The 27,017-nt window shown below is 43.2% G+C and overlaps 1 protein-coding gene across 2 annotated transcripts in view; it reads left to right on the plus strand.

Moving 5' to 3' along the window:
• TTC28 (tetratricopeptide repeat domain 28) overlaps nucleotides 1–27,017 on the plus strand; it is a 639,226-nt gene that overhangs the window by 503,799 nt on the left and 108,410 nt on the right. For both annotated transcript variants that reach the window (XM_040416538.1, XM_040416539.1), the window contains one exon: nucleotides 17,156–17,296. In XM_040416538.1, the coding sequence (XP_040272472.1) occupies nucleotides 17,156–17,296 (141 nt within the window). The remainder of the gene's footprint in view (nucleotides 1–17,155; nucleotides 17,297–27,017) is intronic.

Raw genomic sequence — 27,017 nt, forward strand, 5'->3', positions numbered from 1 at the left:
TGACCTGTCTGTTTTCATAACTACTTTGATGTATTAACCTTTAAATTCTGCTACTTGCATGTAACAATTCAGGAGCAGCTATCTATTCTTATGACTTTACAATATGCCATTCCTTTATTACTCCTGCTAGAAGTTATGAATTAATTTCTAGCAGTTTGCAAGAAAGGTCCAGATGGGAGTTACCAATTGTCCCTGCAAAGCCTGATATTCTCCAATCAGTGCTGCCATTGTCAGACTGTGCAGGGACACCCCCTGAAACTGGTAACACCCATCTGGACCTTCATTGTAAACTGCTAGCAATTCATCCATAACGTCTAGCAAGAATAATAAAGAAATGTCAAATCATAGGGTAATAATAGATTTGTTATTCCATGGGGAATGCAAGTAGTTATTAAAACAGCTGTCAGGAGAAGTGACAGGTCATACATTTTAGACAGGATTAGTAAATCAGCTAATTCAGTAACATCATGGGGGAGATTTATGAAAACAGGTGTAAAGGAAAACTGGCTTAGGCTACTTTCACATCTGCGTTTCTCCTTTCTGGTATTGAGATCCGTCATAGGATCTCAATACCGGAGGAAAACTCTTCCGATTTGTCCCCATTCACTGAAATTGATATTTTTTTAAAATCTTTTTCTCTGAAGATTTTATAAATTTTCTGCTAACCCAAACAAATGTATACACCCAGCAATTCATTGCTCAGAACCCCACATCGCCATACGCTAGACCCCTAGGTTGGACCCCCAGTAAATGCAGCAGAGATGAGAGATTTTGGGGGCTCTTGCTGCATATGGGCATTGTTAAAAAAACAAAGACTACTCAGTATTGGAGTGTGGATGTCTTGTACCACACTCCAATTTACAGTAATGCCATGGCCTGTAATCGATTCCAATCAATACTGAAGTTTTTGCATTACCACGATAATGCACAGTGCCCACCCCAGAATAACCCCGCATTTGACCGTCTGTTTGAAGTGTACACCCCAGAACAAAATGTCTGTGTAGATGAGTCCCTATTACTTTTCAAAGGGAAGGTAAGATTCTGCCAGTACCTGCTTAGCAAGCGGGCAAGGTATGGCATAAAAATTTATAAAATCTGTGAGAGTAGCTCTGGGTACAACCACAAGTTCCGGGTTTATGAAGGGAGGGACACCAGTATTGAACCCCCAGAATGCCCCCCCGTCCTAGGAGTAAGTGGGAAGATAGTGTGGGACTTACTGCACCCACTGCTGGATAAGGGTTACCATCTCTACGTGGATAATTACTACACCAGTCTACCACTGTTCCAGTCCCTATGTTCCAGAGGTACTGTGGCGTGCGGCACAGTACGCAAAAATCAGAGAGGCCTCCCTAGATCCCTGGTGGGGCAACCTCTAAGAAAAGGAGAAAGCCGTGCTCTCCTCAATCAGAACACATTGGTGGTTAAGTACAAGGACAAGAAGGATGTCCTTTTACTGACCACCATTCACAGTAACCAGGGCCGTCTTTAATATTGATTGGACCCTGGGCAAAAATTTACTTGGGCCCCCTGGATCCCGTCTTCCCACACCTTAGCAGGCAATCACGCCCTCCACCACAACACACACGCACAAAATCCACACATCTGGTAGAGTACAGTGAATGACTGTAAATACTTCCAGTTCTGAAGACTCCAGCGGCTCAGGATCAGTGCTCTGGGCAGCTGGGCTCAGGCTGGAAGTGGGCACCGCTCTGCAGGAAGGAGACCAGGGCTCGGCTCACCCTAGCGTTACAGTGCACCCCAGCACCCCATAGTATGCTGTATAGCACCCTATAGTATACAGCAACCCACAGTATGCAGTATAGCACCCTATAGTATACAGCACCACACAGTATGCAGTATAGCACCCCACACTATACAGTACCCCACAGTATATAGTAGAGCAGTATAGCAGCCCACAGTATACAGCACCACACAGTATGCAGTATAGCACCCCACACTATACAGTACCCCACAGTATATAGTAGAGCAGTATAGCAGCCCACAGTATAAAACACCTCACACTATACAGTACAGCAGTATAGCACCTCACCGTATACAGCACCCCAAACTATACACGATACAGCACCCCACACTATACAGCCCCCCACACTATAGAGTACAGCAGTATAGCACTCCACAATATACAGCACCCACAGTATACAGTATACAGCCCCCCACAGTATACAGTACAGCAGTATAGCACTCCACAATATACAGCACCCACAGTATACAGCCCCCCACAGTATACAGTACAGCAGTATAGCACTCCACAATATACAGCACCCACAGTATACAGTATACAGGCCCCCAGTATACAGCCCCCCACAGTATACAGGCCCCCACACTATACAGCACCCCACAGTAGTTTACAGTATATTAGCATAACAGCGCCTGTCACCTTTTTCTGATGTAATCTTCACAAAAAAAGCTCCACAGTTAAGGCAAACTTCTACAGCAACACTCCTGGTAGAAAGGACCTTGATGACCTCATAGCCATGTGACCAGTAATATTGCTAGGTTACTGGTCACATGGTGATGATGTCATCTAAGGTCCTAGAGAATCACAGCTCTCACAGTACGTTGCCTGGAGTGCCGGCAGGCATGGCATGGCAGCACCGCCTGTGTAGCTGACAGCCTGACACCCGGGGCAGTGGCTAGCAGGGCTCAAGAGGCAGCTGCCTTGGGCCCCCCAGGAGCAACTGGGCCCGGGGCAGCTGCCCCTTTTGCCCCTTGTTAAAGACGGGCCTGACAGTAACACCAGCTCCCCTGCCGCTGTACGAGGTACCACAACCACTACCCCCAAGCCAGACTGCAACCTGGGCTACAATAAGAACATGGGCGCGGTTGATCTTTCAGATCAAGTTCTGAAGCCCTACAATGCCACACGGAAAACAAAAGTGTGGTACAAAAAGCTCTACAATGCGTTTGTGCTATTTAGATCTAGAGGCCAAACAAGAACATTCCTATACTTTCAAGGGGTGATGATAATTTTTTCAAACCAAGCAATGGAGGGCCCCAGTACTTCTGTAAGTTAAGGTGCCCGAGTTGTACCAGGGCACCATTTCCCTGGTGAAGTCCCCCAAACAGCGAGGAAGGGAAGGACCCAAAAATTATGCAGGGTGTGTTCCAAAAGGGGGATTAGGCTAGGGCTACATGACGACATGTGTCGCGTGACACATAGGGCACAATTACACTGCTACATGTGTCACGCGACATTGATGTCGCAACAATGTCACGCGGCAATTTTTATAATAATAGTCTACGGTGTCGCACTGCGACATGCAACGTGCTGCGACACGACAGTAGCAAAAAATCCATCCAAGAAGGATTTTTCTGCGATTGTCGCAGTCACAGCATGTTGCAGTGAGACACCATACACTATCATTATAAAAATTGCTGCGCGACATTGGTGCGACATGTGTAGCTGTGCCCTATGTGTCGCGTGACTTATTGTCGCTCGACACATGTCGTCGTGTAGCCCTACCCTAAAGCCTCAGTCACACGTCAGTGTTTTTGTCAGTGATTTCCATCAGTGATTGTGAACCAAAACCAGCATTGGAGCCTCCACAGACATGAGGTATAAGGGAAAGATCTGCTCCTGTTCTGTGTTTAGAGCCGCACCTGGTTTTGGCTCAAAATCACTGATTGAAATTTTCTTTGAGGGGTGTAGTTTCCAGAATGGGGTCACTTTTTGGGGATTTCCACTGTAGGGGTACCTCAGGGTGTCTTCATATGCGACATACTGTAGCTCCCAAAATCCACTCCTGCAAAATCTGTTCTCCAAAAGCCCTCTGGCGCTCCTTCCCTTTTGAACCCTGCTATGCGCTCATATGTCCTTTTTTGTGCACATATGGGGGGGGGGGGGGGGGGGTTGTAAACTGCAGAATCAGGGTAACAAATATTGACATTTATTTTCCTTTTAACCCTTGCTATGTTACAGTAATAATGGAAGATCTGAAAAAAAAATTACATTTTGAAATTTCACCTCCATTTTTCTTTTATTCTTGTGGAACACCTCAAGGGTTAACAAAGTTTGTAACATCAGTTTTGAATAATTTGATGGGTGTAGTTTCTAAAATGGGTTCATTTATGGGTGGTTTCCATTATATTAGCCTCTAAAAATCACTTCATAACTGAATTGGTGCTTAAAAAATATGGTTTGGGAAATTTTGTTGAAAAAATTTGCAAAAATCGGCCTGGGATTTAAGGTTAAAAGTGGCTAGGTAGGGAAAGGGTTAAAAAAAATATTAAATATTTCATTATGCAAAGTTGGGGAAAAAAATAATTTCTTTTATGTGACTAACACTTTGATGCAAGGCCATAAAAACTAGCACAGGGCGCCTATCCTCACATTTATATTTACATATTTAATCATGTAAATATGATTTCATATGGTAATATATTTCCATGGGTAAGAAGATTTTTACTTTGGCCTTAGGAAGCTGTGAATATTTATTTAATAAGTCAGAAAAGACGCTTAAGTCTCTTATCTACAGTCCCATTCTCCTGTATAGTTCCTCTGTATAAACATAGGCTTTTCCGCTTCAGCAGTCCAAAACTGAACCTCACCAGGGCACATTGATAGCTGTAGTGGAAATTCTGCAGATGCCAAAAGAACGTGGCGTGAACCTCCCTTCCCAAAGTCACTTTGACTCCAAATAGCAAGGATCCATTCTGAGATATGCAGCTGCGTGATTGATGCTTGCAAATAATTTACATGCTTTCAATTCACAAACTAGGCGATTGCTTGCTTGCTTGTTTCACAGACAGAAGAGAAAATGATTGCATTAATTGTAGACCTCCAGTTGTCAAGATAAATGGAAGGGAAGGAATGCAAAAGCACATTTCCAATGCCTCCTCTGGAAATGTTCTGAATTGTATTTAAGACATCACAGTGACGACTTGAGCTCAGAATATTCTTCGTATATGCGAATGTAATTTTGATTGATTTTGACAAATCAAAAATAACATGAAAAAATAAAAGTAAACTCCAGCAGTCAGTCTGTCCGCCCCTGAGCAGTAATAATAAGGGCTGATGGCTAACATATGTCTGTTGCGTGCTCCCAACAAACTATTCTTTCTTATCTTTTGGCAGAGATAAATTATATTTTAATGATGTGTCATTCTGATGCAGTTAATCTTCATGCTCAGCTGTGGCTGGCAATGCTCCACTGACCCTTTCTTTGCTTGGCGGAGTCTGTATATTAATTAAACATCACTATTCTTTTTGGATTTCAGTTGTAACGACTGACCTGTAATCAGAATTGTTTGTGCGCCTGCTTTTAGCGCCACGCTTTAGCAGATGACATGGTTTCATCTCAATTTACTTGCAGATCCCAGTTTAAAATTTAATGTTCTGCTAGTGCTGTCTAATATGGCCAAGTCTATGTGACTGTGGATTTACAAAGCAAGCGGGGGTCATGACTATGGAAAGATGCATTTTCCGTCTTTCGTCTGAGCCAGAATAGAAGCCTAGTAATAGGTCAGATTACATTTTTCTGTTTCAGTCTATTTGGGAAGTAGTGACTTACGATCAGAAACAATTACTAACAAGATTTATTTGAAGGTTGACGTTTTTTTTGGTAGGATGTGGGAACAGTGTTCATTTTTATAGGTAATCAGGTGGAAACTCCGTCTTACAGAACTCTGCAAGATTCATTTGACCTTTTGATTTATATTTCGAGCTGTCTTACATTGGGAATTCAGTTTCTTTGGAGTAGCGGTTCATGGCCGCGGCGAGGGAGAAGAGTGGGCTATTGTGCATGCAATGAGAGCATCTTCTTAACAGCTGTTGAACCCCGAATGCTTTGCCAACCTGTATTGTTTGTCCGAAAAATATTTAATAATTATAAAAAAAAAAATTGTAGACACAAAATAGGGAAATTTCTTTCCTGTCGTGGTAATTTCCGTCAGTAATACTCCCTAGGGCCAAATTCATAGGAAGCCAAGTAAGCTTTCAGCATATTTCTGGAGGAAACTAGAGTACCTGGAGGAAATTCACCTGAACGCAGATCGTACAAAATAAATGCAGATGTGCCATACAAAAGCCTAATGATTGGTCCTGGGTAGAGGTGAGCGAATCGCTCTAAATTCAATTGGGGTTTGATTCAGTCAAATAGGTCAAGCGAATCGGTTCTGAATTTGTTCTACCCAAATCGAAAGAGCTCTAATAGGCCTCAAAGTTTGTGTATGACATTCTCAAGTCTTCTAGGACTATTTTTTTACATTTTGTTTCTCACTGTATGAGAAGTATGATTTTTTTTATCTCCTAAAAAATTTGTGTTTAATCCAATTAGTTTAGAATCAATTCATTTATTTCTAGTCCTGAATTCCTATAGAAATGTTTGAAGAACCGTTTAGCTTTCCGTTCTTCTGATCCATCAGAAGAAGAGAGAGAGAGAAAAAGAAAACAGGATCCTGTTGCATCAGTTGTCATCCATTTGAGCCATTTCCGTCTGAGATCCGTTTTTTATCCGTCTAAAAAAAAACCGGATCTCAGATGGAAATGGCTTAGGCTTTCACACTCGCGCTTCTGCTGGATCTGGCAGGGCTCAGCAAAAACGCTTCCGTTACTGATAATACAACCGTCTGCATCCGTTAAACAGATGACAACTGATGCAACAGGATCAGTTTTTTTACTGGATCCTGTTTTTTTTTCTCTCTCTCTCTTCTTCTGATGGATTAGAAGAATGGAAGCTAAACGGTGATGTAAATGCACCCTAAAAGGGTTTTCTGGGATTTTTTAACTGATGACCTACTGTGAGCACCAGTGCTCTCTCAGACAGCTGATCGGTAGGGGTCCCGGGTGTCAGACCCCCACAGATAAGATACTGATGACGTATCCAGAGGATAGGTAGTCAATAAAAAATTCCCAGAAAACCCCTTTGAAGAGTACCTATAAGGCTCCATTCACACGTCCGCAAAATGTGTCCGCATCCTTTCCGCAATTTTGCGGAAAGGGTGCGGACCCATTCATTCTCTATGGGGACGGAATGTGCTGTCCGCAACCACATTTGCGGATCCGCACTTCCGCATCCGTGCTTCCGTTTCCGCAAAAAAATAGAACATGTCCTATTCTTGTCCGCAATTGCGGACAAGAACAGGCATATTCTATTATGTCGGCAATGTGCGGTCCGCAAAATGCGGAATGCACATTGCCGCTTTCCGTGTTTTGCGGATCCGTGTCTCCGTGTATCCGCAAAACACATTGCGGACGTGTGAATGGAGCCTAACTGTAACAAACTACTGACCTGTCATAGCTCCCTCCGATCGTTAAAACAAATGGTAAGAAGCACTCAGCTGAGCTCTGTCAGAAGTTTGTTAACGTTGTAGGTACTCTTTAAAAGCAGTGTAATCATAAAAAAAAAACATATAAAAATGGATTTAGAAAAGGCTATCGCATCACAGCCTGTTCCTACAAGTTCCAGATACAGTACCTTATCTGAGGCCAGAGTAGTTCCCAGGATGGAACACCCATTGCAGTCCACTGAGACAAATAACTTTTTATGACAAGAATAAAACGATCCCAGACACATTGTAAAGACTAACGGGACAGAATGAGTGATACGGCCATAACATTTTTCTGTCCTTCTGTCCATAACAGTTTTATTTACAACATCTGTATCTGCTTCATCCATATCTCGTCGCTGTGGAGGATCAGCAGCCTCCTTGTCGTAAGGCAGTATTATCCCTGTTGAAATAGTTCCAACTCACCTAAGAAACCAATATGTGCAGTGGACTAAAGCTTGACAACCTGGACTGGCTCTATTAAACTGCCCACGGGATTGTCACTTATGTTCACAGAAATCCTTCCTGGAATCTATAGAACACATATAACTATTGGACTACTAATCAGGCTTCATTTGGTGTTCATTGTAAGTGCTGTACTGTAAAGGATCATTATATTGATTCAATTAATGGCCCAAGAAGAAATGCAAATCAAAGTCGTACTTATTCAATGTATGTATCCGGAATAAAATGTGCAGAATGCGTGCACGACGGTTTTACCATTGAAGACATCGCTGGGTCGATTTCACTTTCTGTTGTAAGGTCAAAATGATGAGTTTGAGCATATTTGGTGGACTCCGTTCCATACACAGTTCTGAGTCTAAAGGTGTAACAGTACAGCCTGGATCACAGCGGCTCCCTGTGACGATACGCTGACTTGCGCTCCAGCGTGGAACGCACCGGCCGTCTGCGATGATACGCTGGCTTGCGTTCCAGCGTGGAACGCAGCGACCGCCTGTGTTGTTACGCTGGCTTGCGCTCCAGCGTGGAACGCAGTGGCTGCTGGGCCGTCCTGTGACTCCGCCCACTTACCGTCCGGCCCTTAAATAGAAGACAGGTGCTAAGCAGGGTGTTCCACTAATGGAGTGCGCACCCTGCTAGCTCCACTGTATCTGAGGACTGTGTCCACATATCCAGACCTGGATCCCTAACAACAGCGTGAAGGACTGTCTACCTTCTTGCCACTGGCTTCCCCACTGCTGGCTTCCTAGCCAGGACCAACTAACCGCAAGTATATGCCTGTTACCTGCTCTGATTAATGCCCTGGAACTCAGAGTGGGGTGGTTCCTGCTGGTGTGAGACGATACTCCCAAACCAACTCTGAACCTACTGCATACTATATACTAAACTGTGGACATGCTCTGAACCTACTGCATACTATATACTAAACTGTGGACATGCTCTGAACCTACTGCATACTATATACTAAACTGTGGACATGCTCTGAACCTACTGCATACTATATACTAAACTGTGGACATGCTCTGAACCTACTGCATACTATATACTAAACTGTGGACATGCTCTGAACCTACTGCATACTATATACTAAACTGTGGACATGTTCTGAACCTACTGCATACTATATACTCAGGGCCGGATTAACGTAGGGGCTGATGGAGCTGCAGCTCCAGGCCCCTACCATAAAATAGGCCCATCTGCCAGCCAAAAGGCCGTCGGGAGGGTTAATAGTCCTCTGTTGTACACAGCGTCACATAGCACACAGACAATGCAGAGCCGCTCACCTCACGCTGGCAGCAGGAGCCTGAGGGAGGGACTCGGGAGGAGCGTAATATGATCCTAGAGTGGAAGCTGCTTCTGCCAGCCCCTCCCCTCCCCGCCCACCAACCAATCAGAGCTGAGGCAAGGCAAGCACTAGCAGCTCTGAGTCGTCTGAGTAGTACAGGGAGTCTTCACAGGTCCTGTAAGGGAACTGCACAGTGTAAAGTGTAGTTCCCAGGTTAGAACAGTGCATCTGCCAGGACCTGTGATGACATCATCTTCAGCATCACAGGTCCTGCAGAATCTAGCAAAGGAACTGCACCAAAAATGGTGTAGTTCCTAGGTTTGAAAGGTACATCTGCCAGGACCTGTGATGACATCATCACAGGTCCTTCAACCCCTAACAGCAAGTATTAGAAGTTCACAAGCAGCTCTGCATTGATCCATACAGACTGGAATGGAGTGGTAAGAGGAGGTCCTCCACTTTTCATCATTTACCCCCCCTCCATGCCCTGTTTTTACTCATTGCTCACTCATGTATAATACTTCAGACAGGTACAGTGACCACTACCTCATGTACCTCACACACACAGTGACTATAATGCATAACTGACCACATATTTCTATAAACACTGCATCTACAGTATTATACCTTGTATGCCTCACATATATATATATATATATATATATACACACACACACACAATGCATATATTAAACAGTATTATAGATGCAATATGTACAGATATATAATATATATTGCAGTGTACTGATATGTGAGGTACAAGGTATAATATATGCAGTGTGTATAGATATATTGTATATACAGTGGTGTACTGATATGTGAGGTACGAGGTATAATAGATGCACTGTGTACAGATATATAGTATATACAGCAGTGTACTGATATGTGAGGTACAAGGTATAATATATGCAGTGTGTATAGATATATAGTATATACAGCAGTGTACTGATATGTGAGGTACGAGGAGTAATAGATGGTGTGTACAGGTATATTGTATATACAGTATTGGATTGATATGTGAGGTACGAGCTGTAATTTATACCTCATATATCAGTACACTGCTGTATATACTATATACCTGAACACACTGCATATATTATACCACATTCCTCACATATCAGTACACTGCTGTATACACTATACATCTGTACACACTGTATCTACTATACCTCTTTTGTGTGCCAATCCGGCCCTGATGGCATAAATTATAAAACAGCAGCGAACATAGTTCATGGAACAAAGAGAGAGGCCTGGAATGGGTAGTGGGAGGGGCTATAAAAGGGGAATGGGGGCCCAATTTAGATTCTTGCTATGGGGCCCAGTGATTTCTATGTACGCCTTTGACAGGAGCAGAGAGATAAGAGAAGTGACAGATCACACAGAGTTTAGATTACAGGTTGAATTAACCCTTTAGGATCAAATTGGCTTCTCAGGAGATATATATGTTAAAGGCATCTCATTCAGTAGCTATATAACTAAGGGTGGGTTCACATCTCCTTTATGCATTCCGTTAAGTGGGGACTGTGGGGACTATTTTATTATCAGCCAGTGACTGTGTTACTGTAATACTGTTATCAATTCAGCACATAGTTTTCCCTGTGCGTGCATTCACATTTCACTTCACTTGGTTGGTTGTACTACTGTCAGTGTCAGACTGTTGTCACTGTGGGTAACAATGCACAACAGACAACAATGCACACCACAGTGAAGGCTCCTGAGTCCTCCTGTCCGGCGTCAGCCTCAGCTTCCCTTCACTATCACTATAATCAATCACTCTTCCTGATCCGGACTCACTCATTAGAGAGCTGAAGAGCCGACTGAGTCAGCAGCAGCAAGTGAATCGAATGGATAGCATCTGCGCATGCGCACCGGCACCTAGAGTCTTCGGTTCACTTGCGAGTCAGCTCAGCAGTCAGTGACTCAGCAAGTGAACCGAAGATCCGATTCATGAACCGATTAATCTGAAAGATCCGAACTTCCCATCACTATTGTACACAGCGCAGCGTGCAGGAGGGATAACCGCGGGTGCACTGAGGTCATATCCGGCGGGCCGCGGCATTACAGGAACAGCACCAGCTGCTCTGACGTCCTGTCGCCGGATATACGTCACAGGATATCCGGCGGCAGGACGTCAGAGCAGCTGGTGCGGTTCCTGTAATGCCGGCCCGCCGGATATGACCTCAGTGCGCCCGCGGTTATCCCTCCTGCACGCTGCGCTGTGTACAACCTACTCAGCAGTTTCGACCAGCACACGGCCCACAGCGCTCAGCCACACCAGCCCGTGAGACAGCAGGAGCTTCTGGAGCAGGGCAGGTATCAGATAAACTCATCCAGTTGGAAGGGAGGGCAATCATAGTGCTGTTCTGATTTATGGACACAGCTCTCAGCATGCTTAGCCAGCCTTCTATCTGGCTGTTTCTGAGCCTGTGGACTGTGACTCTCAAGAAGCACAGCCAGATAGAAGGCTGGCTAAGCATGCTGAGAGCTGTGTCCATAAATCATAACAGCACTATGAAAATTACTGACTGGCTAAGCATGCTGAGAGCTCAGTCTCTATAACATAACACATTAAAGAAATTACTGTTTCTAGCTGCTAGTCCACAGTCCACAGCAGCTAGAAACAATAATTTTCTTTAAAGGGATTCTGTCACCAGGTTTGACCCCTGTCAGCTAAAAATATGCTGATGTTCAGGGCGTCTTCACGATTCCTAATGTGGGCTTATAAATGTCATCTGTGGGCTTATTTAGCTAAAAAACAGCTATTACTAACCTGTCAGTCAAACAAATAAGGTGCCTAAGGGGATGTTAATGGGTGCAAGATGCCCGCCGCACCCAGCGCCGCCTTTCCGGACTTCTGCACCGCCTCCTAATCCTCTGTGCCGCCTCTCGCTCGACCTCCCTCCCCCCTCCTTCTGCTGTAAGATCTCGCGCTTGCGCACAGGGCTCTGCCTGATGCGCCCGTGCAGACTTCTCCATTTGGCTTCTTACAGCGAAGTGCGCATACGCCGGCACTTCGCTCAACCCCTGTATGCGCGAGATCTTACAGCAGGAGGAGGGGGGAGGGAGGGAGAGCGAGAGGCGGCACATAGGATTAGGAGGCGGCGCAGAAGTCCGGAAAGGCGGCGCTGGGCACGAACGGCGGCGGGTGCGGCCGACACCTTGCATTCATTAACATCCCCTTGGGCACCTTATTTGTTTGACTGACAGGTTAGTAAAAGCTGTTTTTTAGCTAAATAAGCCCACAGATGACATTTATAAGCCCACATTAGGAATCGTGAAGACGCCTTGAACATCAGCATATGTTTAGCTGACAGGGGTGAAACCTGGTGACAGAATCCCTTTAATGTGTTATGTTATTTAGACACAGCTCTCAGCATGCTTAGCCAGCCTTCTATCTGACTGGCTAAGCATGCTGAGTGCTGTGTCCATAAATCATAACACAGCTCTATGAAAATTACTGTTTCTAGCTGCTGTTGTCCACAGTCCACAGCAGCTAGAAAACAGTAATCTTCATAGTCATGTTAAATGATCACTATAGTGTCAGGAAAACAAAGCGGTTTTCCTGACACTATAGTGCCCTGAGGGTGCCCCCACCCTCAGGGTCCCCCTCCCGTGGTCCCCCTCCATGTTGCCAAGATAGACGCCAAATGATTAAGACACTGAGTGCAGTTCCATAAAAAGGCCCAGCAAAATCCTCAGCACCAGGCCCATGATGCTCTTAATCCGGCCCTGTATATACTAAACTGTGGACATGTTCTGAACCTACTGCATACTATATACTAAACTGTGGACATGCTCTGAACCTACTGCATACTATATACTAAACTGAGGACATGCTATATACTAACTCTGAACCTATGGCATACAATATACTAAACTGTGGACATGCTATATACTAACCCTGAACCTATTGCATACTAGATACTAACTCTGAACTGTGCACAAGCTCATACTAACTTGTGACTCCTGTAATACTGGAAGACCTTCCTCTCCAGCAGTAATACTAAATAGATGGATAGCAGTAAATGATTTTGTTACCCCAAACTCTCCGCCCAAGACGGAGAGAGACGCCTGGGGTACATACTGAGTAACCGCGAATCCCACAGCCAAGAACAAGGGCAGTGGGATAATAGTGCATGTCCATTGCTTCCGCAGTTGAGATCCTAACTGATCAACTAGGTGCGTTACAAAAGGTGACCATACACATTAGATAAAGTCTGGTCTGATTATGCTGACCATCTAATGTTTATTGGATATTAAGCCTAGGTTCGTAAGGCCTATGTGTCACGGCTGAGGATGGGGAAAATCCTCAGCCGTGCGCTGCCATGTGCTGTAGGCCTACTCGGCCAGGAGAACAGGATAGGGAGCAGGTCACCTCCTACAGCGACCCTACCCTGACCCTAACTCCTAACTGCATGGGCCGACCTTAAAGGTAGGAGGACCCATGCGCAGGAACCTCGGATCCCTAACTCACCCTCCGTCCGGTCCCTGCGCTAGGAGTCAGGGTAAGACGACCTACTCCTCCTAGGCACGGAGGAGCAGGAGTCTCAATGGCCAAGCTGTTGGGAAAAGGGGAACTCATACAGCCTTACGGGAATGACAGGCGAACTATTAGTTCCACCAACCTGTCACAGCCTTGCTGACTGGATCCCTGCGCAAACAGGAATCCAGAACCGTAAGCTGCACCAAACACATAGAAAGGTCCCAACAGAACATAACATACAACATCAACACACAGCAGACATAAACATAAGGACAATATCTTTATGACCACAGGGGTGTCTCTCACTGGCAGATAGAAACACAGGCGGCTGCTCCAGCAAGCATGGCTGAAACAACCCACAGAGCCATGCTAACAGTGAGGCTATATAGGCCAGGAAGCCACACCCCACAGTCTGACACACACACACACTGGGAAGGAAGTTAACCCTTCCAACACCCGGGAAGGGAAAACACAAGATTAAAGGGAAAGTGTCCAAGAGTAGCAACCCACTGTGGTTGTTGCCGCTGGCCACGACATGGGTGGCAACTGTGTCCTGGGGAATAGCCCAGAGGCCGGGACACTGCCACCACATGTACAGACAGCCAAACGTTGCCACGGGCAACCACAGTGCAGGAAAAGTGTCAGTGCACACAACACACTACACGTACAAACAACACAGGGAATACAATACACACACACCTAACATAGGGGTTGCTAGGTGCAACCGCATGCACAGCAGGAAAGCTGCCACAAGCAAGCGTTGTCAGCGGCAACCACAGGTGAGGCAAATACCACTGCCCTCACCTGTGATTGTCAGCGGTTTTGTTTTGTTGTCAATCGCATGCGGTTGAAGAGTCAGGGTCATAGCCATGGCCGTGACACTATGTTGGGGAAAGAAATGCCCGATCCATTCTCAGGGAAGTTAACACCTCTGGCAGCAACCTTCGACCCTCCCCATTCACGCGGTTCAGCTGAGTATGCAAGAGCTCTGAATGGGGAGCCACGCAGATGTTTTCATCTCGGCATACTTATCGGGTTCTGGCTAGTTCTCCTCCAGTCCCCATTATAGTTAATGGGGCCGCGGGTATCAGGTAATGTCTGACAATTCCGGATCCAGACATCTCCAGCAAGCTGTTTTGGGAAGACATGTCTAATGCTAATGTGAAACTAGCCTAAGACCTTGTACTGCTAAATTAATCTTATTACCCCGAAGACCAGTAACACTAATGGGTAAGATTTGAAGATTTTGGATGTCACACCTCTAGCATACAGTCAGAATTTTAAGGGGCCTTCACATGTGGAAGAAATTTCTCCTACTGAAAATCAGTTCCATCCATCTGAATGGGTTTGTTTTGGCGGCAAGCACCGATTTCTGCAAGCCCCATTCAGGAGAATGGGACTGATTTTCAGTCGCAAAAAATCTGCTGTGTGTGAAGGCATCCTAAAGGTTACAGCCATGCATTGTACATCATGCCCGCCTGTGATATAGGAATTAATTTCCAGCACTCCATAGCTTGACTTTCATAAATGGTTACAGTTCATAGCACAGTGTATCGCTGGTGAAATTTATAATGCAGCTGCAAGGAGGATATTTTTTGTTTGCATGCATAATTTAGTATGCTTCATACATTTTTTACAATTTATGAGATTGCATGGGAACACTGGGATTAAGAAATAGAAGCAAACTCCACGAAACTTGTCACATTTGCAGCTTGTCTCCATTCTCAGGTTGATATCCACAGAGATGACCTATGCAATAATTACATTATAATGTTGTACTGTGGAACACATTAGGGGCTGATCTCATCAATCTGCCGCATTGCTAAGTTTGAAATATGTTGTAGAGGCTCACAACAAGCTCAGCTCTTTACTACCAGATACAACATTCTGCCTTGCACCCAGTTAGTAGACATATTTTAACAATAAACCTTATGTGCAGTATGTATGGTACATAGTAATGTTTGCTATATGTGAATAAATGTGTTCAGATCTGATCACTATGTCACCTTTATAAAATAGGTCCCAATTTGATCACTGTGATTGATTGCTGTAATAGTGGCCTGTAAATGGTGATCAGAGTGGGGCTGTAGAATATTAGGACTTGTTTTCATGGAGTTCAATTATCTGAATATATATATATATATATATATATATATATATATATATATATTTCTTAAAGTGAATCTATCACCATGTGCCCCTCAGCTGAGCATGCATGTATTCTGAAAGGGGACAAGGTAGTAAACGGCAACCAGATTCTTCTGATGGAGGTTATCTCCCCAAGGACAACAGGATAGGGCATGTTAAAATCAACTGCATGATCCCTATTTCTCCCACCGTTTGCCATTGGGAATAGTCAGGAAGCCTCCATACACATTAGGTGGTTGGTAAGTCCTGCCAAAATCGGTGGGTTTAGCTGACATTAATGTATAGCCAGCCTAAAGAAGTTGTCCAGTCCTTTAATATTAATGGCATTCAACCACACAATGGCTAGGATTGGCAACCATATATTTTTTTTTTTTTTAACAATTTATCCAAAAATCACTCACATCCAACATTTTTTACGGACAAATTGGAAAACCATAATGAATGATACAAATTCTAAGTAATTTATATCTGTAGCTCAATATACTGATAAGAGCTCCTTACCAGCATTTACTGTGAACTGTAAAATGATGATAATTACCACCAAAATAATCTAGTCACGGACACATCAATATTTTTTTCAGTGACACAGGAAAAAAGTCATCTACTTTTACGGACTGTCCAGAAAATTCCCTGGCTGGAGTTATGTAGTTCCAGCGCTTGCTTATGGCACTGAAGATACTCCCGAACAGCTGATTGGCAGGGGTGCAGGGTGTTGGACCTCCACTGATCATATGTTGATGGATACCCTGAGGATAGGCCTTCAATATAAAAGGAGTGGATCTAATTACATGTTTGGAATCTGTGTCTCTTCAGCTATCCACACTAATGGGGTGGAGGTCGTGACGACAGATTCTTTTTAGTGACATTAAAGAGGGGTGATCAGCTACAACGAATAAAGAAATTACTTGTGACATTTATTAAGACCGGCTTTTTAGACGCTAGTCTTAACAAACCACTGCACTGGCGGAGGATCTGCCGAAGTTATGAAGACGTGCAGACCTCTCCATAGCGCCAGTTCTAAATGTCCGACGGCTTCCTTGCTGTCTTACATTTAGACCATTTTCTATGCCTAAAACAGGCATAGAAAATGATGAATGAGACAGCCTGTCCCCTTCCCCACCCATGACATGTCCACAATATTAGACCTGGCGTCAGCGGGGAGAAGTTACAAATAGTGGCGCAACTAACCGTTGCGCCGCCATCTGCACCTGAAATATGCCAAATATAGCCGTATTTCAGTATAATAAATGACCCCCTATGTTTTCTACCAATAGTCTTCAGTATTCACATTTTTTGCTATGATCTTGTGATGTAAAATGCATTGCTTACTCAGATGTACAGTGTTTATTGGATGCTCTATCACTTTTAATGTCCTTCTGACTTTATTGCTTAGAGTGATATAATTTCCTATCAGCATGTCTTAAAAGGAAAGCAAATTAAATCCCGTCAAGCATGTTTAAGATGTAACATTGTCTGTTTCTTATCTCTAGGACTTGTGCAAGCAGCGAAACCGAAAGTGAGGCAGGAGATTATATGGACCAGCAATACGAAGATCTTAACAATAAAATGAATTCTGTAACAGACCCCACAGGATTCCTAAGGATGGTTAACAGAAACAATACCTTCAACAGGTAGGGGGCGATGCAAGTGGTTTAACATAAAGAGGTGTAGCATGCATGAAAGGTCTGCCCATTAAATAAGGCCCTGCAGGATTTTGTCAGCTTTGTCCGCTCTATCCCCCTGATACGACTTCCAGTGCAAGTCAATTAGTGGAGACATTTTGCAGCTACAGAGAAGCTGCACTCTATAAAATGCAAATGTTATTATTATGAAATTGTTCTTTATTGCAACAATTATGAGAGTTCTGCATAACTCACCATGGAACTTAATTGGCTTCTTTGAGCAGATCTAATTATCCATAGAGCGGCAATCTGTTCTACACTGTCATATTTTATATTACAGTGGGCAAGGACCATCCTTACGGTGAATCTGTAGAATTTGTGCCTGGTTCATAATGGAAGTTAAGAAAAATTGAACTTCAATACAGTAAACATAATATTTACTCCACTTTTGTTGCATAACTCGCTATATCTGCAGCAAAATTTGCAACTTTTACCCCTTCTTACCACTTTTCATAGGGGGTGGTGCCAGCAGGCCTGGCACAGTTATCTGCATTCACAACATTTTTTGGTGTGAATTATGACAGAAATCTATGGCAGGTAGGGGGCTGCGGTAGATTTAGTCTGTCACACGGCCAGTGGGAGGATGCAACAAATCTATGAGAGGCCTGTGCATAAATTTGGCGCGTTCTCTGGCTGGGCAGGGGGAATCAAGACCGGTGATGAAAATGCTGGTCTTGATAGATGTCCACCAATGTCTGTAAGAAAATTGTTGCTCAAACACATGCCACTTTAAGCAGTGCATCTAGTGGAATATACTGTTCTTTTTTGAGACACTATATGGCTGCATGTGTGAACTACAGCTCTGGAATAGTGTTGCCAACCAGAATTTTTCTTTTTTCTGGACAAAATATCACAAAATCACGGACACCAACATTTTTTTTACGGACAAATTGGAAAACCAAATTAGATGATAAAGATTAAAGGTCATACATGTCTATAGCTCAATATACTGATAAGAGCTTATTACCAGCCTTTACTGTGAGGTGTAAAATGATGATAATTACAACCAAAATAATCTAGTCAAGAACCACCAGCCTCAAAAAAATCATCAACACAGGAAAAAGTCACTTATTTTTACGGACTGTCCAGAAATTTCTGGACGTTTGGCAACCCTGCTCTGGATGGATCTTTTCCCAAGCTCATGAACCCTAAAAGATTCCATAAATTGCACCAAACTAGTTCATAAAATCTACATTGTCTAGAATTTCTACACATGTACAATGAACTTAGCATAGTGAAAAAGAGTACAGCATTGTCTTTGGAAAACCACTGTACATGACAGAAATGTCCAAACAGGTTAATCCGCTCATGCCAATACAGATCCAACTTACACTTTCCAGAACAAAGGATGCGGTGGAGAATTATTATGTTTCATCCAGCACTCGCCAAGTTAAAATAAAATAAAAATTGAATTCACACCCTGTTCATTTATGTAGGATAATTTGCATAATTAGGAAATTAGGGATGTATTAAATGATCAATCCATATATATCAGACTAACCCTGTTATTAAGACCTTTCAGTGATCTGGTTTCCAGACCGTCTGTATTGTAGCGGCCGTGCAGTGTAATTACAGCTGTTCATCCCATTCAGGTGAACATGAGAGGAGCGGCGAATACGCTTGAGCGAATCGACCTTTGGATCATAGATCCGAAGTTGATTCGTTCAAAAACTTCCATGTTAATGCTGTTTCTGTACAGCATTAAAATGTATTGGCTTCGTCTCGCCTGAAGTCGTGCAAGACCCCTATAATGCCCCCTAAAATGCCCAGGCACCTCAGATAGGTTATACTTACCCTGCTCCCCAGCACCAGCGTTGCTCCTGATGCTTGCATGGCCGCCGCTGGTGGGTGACGGTCTCAGCCAATAGCAAGCCGCAACTGGGATAAGCCTCATTACGTCACCCGCGATGCTAGGGAGGCTCGTTCCCGTCGCGACAACATCATCCCCCCAGTAGTACAGTAGTAATTCACCGAAGTCTCGCGTGACTTCTAGCGAGATGAAATTTGGCCAATACATTTTAATGCTGTACAGAAACAGCATTAACATCGAAGTTTTTGAACGAATCACCTTAGGATCTATGATCCAAAGGCCATTTCACTAAAACCTAGTCATCAATATCTGTGGTCTGAACAACCCCTCTAATACGCATGCACAACATGAGGAGTTAAAATGGAAATACACCTATAAGCGATCTTCATATATGTAGATTCTATCTATCTATCTATCTATCTATCTATCTATCTATCTCATATCTATCTATCTATCTATCCATCCATCTATCTCATCTATCTATTATCTATCTATCTATCTATCTATCTATCTATCTATCTATCTTCTATCTATCCATCCATCTGTCTCATCTATATATCTATCTATCTATTCCTATCTATTATCTATCTCTTTCTCTCCTATCTATCTATTCCTATCTATTATCTATCTATCTATCTATCTATCTATCTATCTGTCTATCTCATATCTATCCATCCATTATTATATTTCTATCTATCTATCTATCTATCTATCTGACCGTATGTACTCTGCAGAAGGCTGGTATTCCACAGTAGGTAATAAGGTAACACTTTACCTTGAGGATATTATCTAGTAATCAACTAAAAATTGATGTCTTTAGAATATCAATTAGCGCTGCCAGTTCTGATGCTGCTTGCCTAATGATAATGGCTTTTTCACTAATGAATTACTACAAGGTGTATTTTAATGTGCTTCATAGAAATTATTTTTAGGTATATGTGCATGCAAATTTGAATTGAAGGGGATTTATAATGTTTGTATGGAACTGATGATTGCAACTAGCATGTCCACTGGATGATAATCTGTGACTACTTTATCATAGGATCAGTTTAAGAGGCTGTACAAGTCATCATCGAAGTACGATATTTACTATCCAAGGGAACCAGATTCTTCTCAGCAACCAATGAGCTCATTAACCATTGTGCTTTATATGAGATGGTTGTGTTTGCTCCACTTCCATTGAGAGGATGTTAGTTTAGCAGTTTGTGTGTATGTGGGAGATCTCTGGTCTATTAACTTTCATGAGTATAACCTGTTATAGGAGGCTTTTTAATAGGTGGTATCTAAAAACCTCTGCAGAATCTTCAATCAGCTAAACGAGCAGGCCGTTTTCTGTAATCATGGGAGTGCTCTGCTTGAAAACTGAAATGTGGATGCTGCTTACAATCTAAGACACTCTTCTAAGTCTTCTGTATTATGTGGTGGAGAACATCTGAGCATCTGGAGGAAACCAGTCCTCCACATGGTCCACATAGATGTTATAATGTGTCCTACTGAACCCACACCACTCATTCAAGGCTTCAGTTCAATACTGAATGATAATTCACATTCATTGATACAGGAAATCTATAGGAAAATGTTATGAATGCTATTTATTTGCTTAAACCAGAATACCTCATAATTAATGGGGTTCAGTTTTTTCAACAGTTTCTCATATTTATATCACTGTCTTGCAACTCTTCATTTCCTAAGACAGTGTTATTTCCTGTATGGTCCTTATCTTTAGATTGTGATGCCAGTCCCGTGACTCCCTGTGTAGCCCTCTGTGTTTCTTTTGGTGATGTTGCATCCACTGGCTTGCTTCTGTGTCCTCATATTAATTCCTGGTCATAGCTGCATCTTCGCCTATCCACTTTACATGGTCAGGGAGTAGGCGTCATCATCAGATCTCCTGTTCTGGCACAAGCACCTGATATTGCAGGAGATCTGATGATGATGCCTGATTGATGGGGATGCAGACAGGACCAGGTACAAACATGAAGATGCAGAAGCAAGTTGGTGGAAGCGACATCACCAGGCTATGGATGGGGTCATGTGAATGGCATTGAGATCTGAAGATAAGGGACAGGTAATATCATTATATTATATCAGTGATATATATGAGAAGAGGTTGAGGAAAAACTGGACAACCCCTGTAATATAGTCAAAATTGGATACATTTGGATAGTTGTTTCTGTCTTTCTATGTAGGTGTTATATTTATCCAAGTCCCCATGCATACAATAGAGTCACATGTATGGAGCATTTGCAACAGTATACAGAACGCTACAGCCTCAGTATAATGCTGTACCATGCTGCTAGGAAAGAATATCTCCATAGCACGTGGCTCATTGGTTAGCACTGGTGCCTAGCAGCGCTGGGGTCCTAGGTTTGAATCTGGCCAAGGACAACATCTGCATGGAGTTTGTATGTTCTCCCCGTGTTTGTGTGGCTTTTCTCCAAGTACTCCGGTTTCCTCCCACACTCCAAAGACATGCTGATAGGGACCTTAGATTGTGAGCCCCATTGGGGACAGTTGGATGCTAATGTCTGTAAAGTGCTGCGGAATATAGTAGTGCTATACAAGTGCATAAAATAAATAAATAGTACAAAACCCGACTAAGCATGCTACAACGTATATACTGTCTGATTTGTAAGCAATCTGACAGAGAAAAAAGAATGTATACCTTGACGTGGAATTGAATACATACGGACCAAACATTTGTATGGACGTTATAACAGATCCACCAAACTTTGCAGTTAGCTGTAAACTTGCTGTGTGCAACTGAGCATGAGGCCTAATGCTTACATAAATCCCTTTGTTAACCATTTCTATGCATGCATTTAAATGTCTAAGCACATTTTATGTTATAATATGCCATTAAAGTACCGGTATTTCACAAATAGTGGGGGCTGGGACACCAACCATCCCATAGAATACAGGGCCTAAGTGCTATGTGCTTTAAGTTAAATAATATTTTTTGGGATCTCTCAGTTATGGTCCATGGAACCACACTTTGCATATTGTAGATGCGGTGTCTGGAAAATTTAGGACACAGCATTCAATTGAGTGTCCTATGTTTATGGCCAGCTAAGGACACTTTCACACGATCAGTGATTGTGAGCAAAAATCCGGAACGGAGGCTGCACCTGGTTGTGAGTCACAATCACTGATGGAAATCACTAATCAAACACTGAGGCCTATTGCACACGAACGTGTGCGCTCTGTGGCCGTTATGCGGACAGCATTTGCGGATCCGCAATACACGGGCACAGTTCCGTGTGCATTCCTTAAAATGGATGCAGACCCATTCACTTCAATGCGGAATGGTGCAGAACGGAACCCTACGAGAGCACTACGGAGTGCTTCTGTGGGGTTTCGTCTCGTACTTCCGTTCTGCAAAAAGATAGAACATGTCCTATCTTTTTGCGGAACGGCCGCATCGCGGACCCATTAAAGTGAATGGGTCCACAATCCGCTGTGGCTGCCCCACGGTCGGTGTTTGTGCATTGCGGCCTGCATTTTGCGGGCCACAGCATGACCACGGGGCATACACGTTCGTGTGCAGGAGGCCTGACTGTGTGAAAACGGCCTTAATGTGTACAACAATATTCAGTCCATGCTCACAGTTGTACGATACATGAATAGTCTTATACATGGGAGCAAATACTTGTCTTTTCCAAATATATCTGTAAGTGATCCAAGTACATTCTGTAGGGGGAATTGGATGTAGACAGTAAGTTCCCTTTAACCCAGCTGCACTGAGGCTTGAGACGGGTTTCTCTACCTTGCCATGCAGATATGGAGCAGGCATCCTACTCGCAATTCTTGGGATAAATCAGTATCCGTGTTTATTCAATTACAGTATCTGGACGTCATCTGCCAAACATCTGGTGTTTATGTCCATGCAGACTAGATTTTCCTGATGAATCTTACAACTAGATTAGCTGGAGGAAAGCCAGGTGTCGCGGGATGCTCCTATCTCCTGCAGTTTCATCATTATGTGAACATCTTCATAGAGATATTTCACACATAATTATTTAATCACTTAATTTGTAGAGAATGGAAAAGTGCTGTTATCACTCGCTTCCTTATGAAAACCTTCACTTAACACACACTGTGCAATCACCCATTAATATCCCGCTTCCTTTAGGAAAAGCAAATTTATCCAAGTGGATGCTCGCTGCAATAAGTCACGAATTCTATCAAATTCATATGTATAGTAGTGATTTTTTCTGTGTGCAAGATAATTGTCATTAGAGGAAATGTTATAGATGACAATTTATTATAATATATAGTGTGTTTTTTTTTTTTTTTTAAAATGCAGCACCATAACTAATACTAACCTTCTGCCCCTTTGTTCTAGACCTGGCATTGATACTTTCTCAGATTCTCACATGGCAGTAGACAGACACAGGTAGTGTGCCACGCAAGAACAAAAATGTAGTAAGACGTGTGTTCTTAGCGTTGGTTTTTCATGCAGTTTTTGTCAAACACGTGTTTCACCTGTTGATAGAAAAATGCATCATAAATACTGCACCTGTTCACATTAAAGAATCCAGGGCCATCTGTAGGCGGCTATACGATGGCACATAAAGTCCCCTGTGGCACTATGCTACAGAGATGGACTCCTTTGTATACAAAGGAAGAATACTTATGTAATATTGCGTGCTATGGGCCATGCCACCATTTTTTCTGTTAGACTTTATGTATGAATCTGACTGTAAAAGCCTTTGCATAAAATCGTACATTAGGCCCCACGCACCAGTTTGGGTGCCCTATTATACCATCAGTTGTGTCCATGATTACAGGCATAAAAGATGTTGGCCAAACTGTAAAAGTGGGAAACAGTTATGTCAGTTTCTTATAGATGACCCCCATTCTCTCCTGGTCTTTTATTAAATTCCTATCAAAATCCAAGAAAGAGCCACGCTACTGCTCTTGCTTGTCAGCGAGAGTCAAGAAAATGTGTATTTCTGTATGTCACAGGTTGTTAGGGTATTGTATGAGCACAAATGTCAAGATCTAGGGATACTTAAACAGATTATCATATTTGCCCATTCACGCTGGAAAGTCTAGTGATATGCCTTTAATGTCTGTCATGAGTGTTATGGAAGGGTAGGGAACAGTGTAGCCCTGTGCTCCACCCACACCACTGCCCCTACCTACTTGCACGATCCATCCTAAGTGACGGCCCACAACTGGATGGCAGTCCCTTCTTCGCTAAGTGCAGGGGCCTAAACCAAAATGGGAAAACAGTAGTGAGACAGAAAGAGGTGAAAACCAGACAGGCTAAACCAGGACTAGATGAGGATCCAAAATCAGATACAAATACACAGCAAAGTGAAACCAGGAGATAATGTCAGAGGCAAAGGCAAGGTCACAACAAGCAGAGTGAAATACCAGGAGGTCATGTCAGAGGCAAAATCAGTAATAAGAAGCAATGTAAAAGTCAGCAGGCAAAGTTCAGTGATCCAGAGGAACAAACACTAGCTAGTGAGGCATAGAAAACCAATCACAGGCACCTGTGGCCAGCAGCTGCCTGTTTAAATAGCCCGCCTCAGGAGGCATGTGACACCGGTAGAGAGCCTGATCGGTCCGGCATCCTATTTCCCCTGATAGGTCAGGCAGCCGCACTGTGAGCTGAGCTAGTTGCCGTAGCAACAGAGAAATGCCTGTGCCGCTGCCATACTGCGTGCGGACTCGTTGCAGGAGCGCAGACAGGTAATTGTGTGACAATGAGAAAACCCATTCAAATGGTTGTGAAGCTATGCAAAATAATCAGTACTCACCAATCACTGGCCACTCTCTTTCCGACTCTACTGGTTTCTCCTTCCTTGTCTAGTCTTGGCACGCAGGAAGTGTCAGGAAAGGTCTGCTCAGCCAATCAGTGGCCACAGTGGCTAGTGGTTGGCTTTGTACGTCTTTCCTGAACTTTATGGATGTTGAGAACATATCAGAAAACGGAGGCTAATGTGTCGTAACGGGATCAATGAGGGTGATGAGTATAGATTTTTATTTTTTTTAACCACTCTCAACACTTTACTATGTCTCCCCACAGAACAACCTGTAATTTATACAGGAAAATGAAGTGAACCTTCTGCATTCCATTCAGTGATAATTCATATAACTTAATGTATTTTCATGGTCTTTCTTCTGTCAGGCCTTGCTGGATTTTCATAGAGATCATATTGTTTCTGCAGCATAAATATTCCCAGCATGGAAAGATGAACACTTGTGATTGTTAAAAAGAAACTCTTTATCTGCCTGTGAAAGGAGAAGCAGTGCTACCTCTGTAATGATGAGTTGGATTTGCAGCAGGCTGAGTGATTTTAGCGTCTGTACATCATCATTTTTCTATCCTCGTTACCTGATTTTTAAGTGCATGGCTTGGAAAATGCTTTAAAATGCAGTGCGTTATCCAGGGAACCAAGATTTATATCAGCCGCAGGCTGTGCTCCTACTTTCTGACTATTTTCAAACGCATAAATTTCTTTTTTTTGATAGGTAGGTCAGATTTATATCCGTGAACATCCGTGAACAGTCTATTTATAAAGCCTCTATCTCTGTTTCCTGCTTTCGGTTTTCAGTGCCCGTGGACAAGAAATTTCTATGCAAACTCAACATGTTATGTTTAGGTCAGCAGTGTGGTATGTGATGAATACTTCTGCTTTGTGTTGTACATTTTCCAGGTATTTTTTATTTGAATGTGTGTTACAACTGTTTGGCCTCTTAAAATGCCACTAAACATCAGGTTTCTGGATGATATGCTCCTTGTTGGCTCTATAAAGAGTGAATAAATGCTATATCACGTTGTACATGGTTACAAAGTTGGCAAGGTTGCAAAAAGGCACAGGTCCATTTGGTCCAATATACAGTATAATGGTGTTGATTCAGAGGAAGGCAAAATCCCTATGAAGTATATAGCAATAGTCCCTTACTAGAGAGAAAATTCCTTCCCGAGTCCAAATATGGCAATCAGAATAAAGCCCTGGATCAACATCCCAAGTCTAGAAATCTAGTACCCATAGCATATGATTATTACTTACAAAAATACATCCAGACCCTTCTTGAGTTTGTTCAGTGAATCAGCCATAACAACATCCTGTAGCAGAGAGTTCCATAATCCCACTGCTCTTATAGTAAAGAATCTTCATCTGTGATGATGGTGCAAGCTTCTTTAGTCCAGATGTCGAGGATGCCCCCTTCACATGGTTATAAGCTTAGGTATTAAACGATCATTAGAAAGATGGCAATGTCAATTCTTATATTTGTACGTTGTAATTAGTTTAGCCCAAGCAATCTTTTTTTCTAAACTGAATAACCTCCATGAATGTTATAAATTAACATTAAGCTCCGCCTTATCTAGAGGAGAAATTTCCCCTGAAATGTATTTGTTATGGCATGGTGTGGAACCACTATGTCAACTAACAGATTTGACTAATCATAGGAGTGTTATTCTGTCACTTGACTGGTTTTCACCCTTTAACCCATATACCAGGATCTGAACTCCATTGATAGGGAACCACTGTAGTCAGGGACAAGCCAAGGTCAGGACAGGTAGAGTACGAGCAATCCGAAAAACAGTCCAAGGCCAGGGCAGGCAGCAAATGGTCAATACAGAGGTCAGACAGCAGAGGGTCAGAATCCAGGAATAGGGCAGTTGGTACATGACAAACAAATGGACACAGAGCACCTTTTCAGGGAACTAGCAAGCTAGGTAACCTGTTTATCAGGCACCCACCCACTGGAGAAAGTGGCTAAAGTACCCCAAGGTGACCAGCCATAGGCTGGTGAAGATTAGGGCGTGTGCATGATGGAGCTTTTCGAGCCAGAGGGAGTGCTCTGGAGATGGAGAGGCTAGGCTACCAAGGAGCCTGC

This window comes from Bufo bufo, chromosome 2, assembly GCF_905171765.1.
Source record: "Bufo bufo chromosome 2, aBufBuf1.1, whole genome shotgun sequence".
NCBI lineage: Eukaryota > Metazoa > Chordata > Amphibia > Anura > Bufonidae > Bufo > Bufo bufo.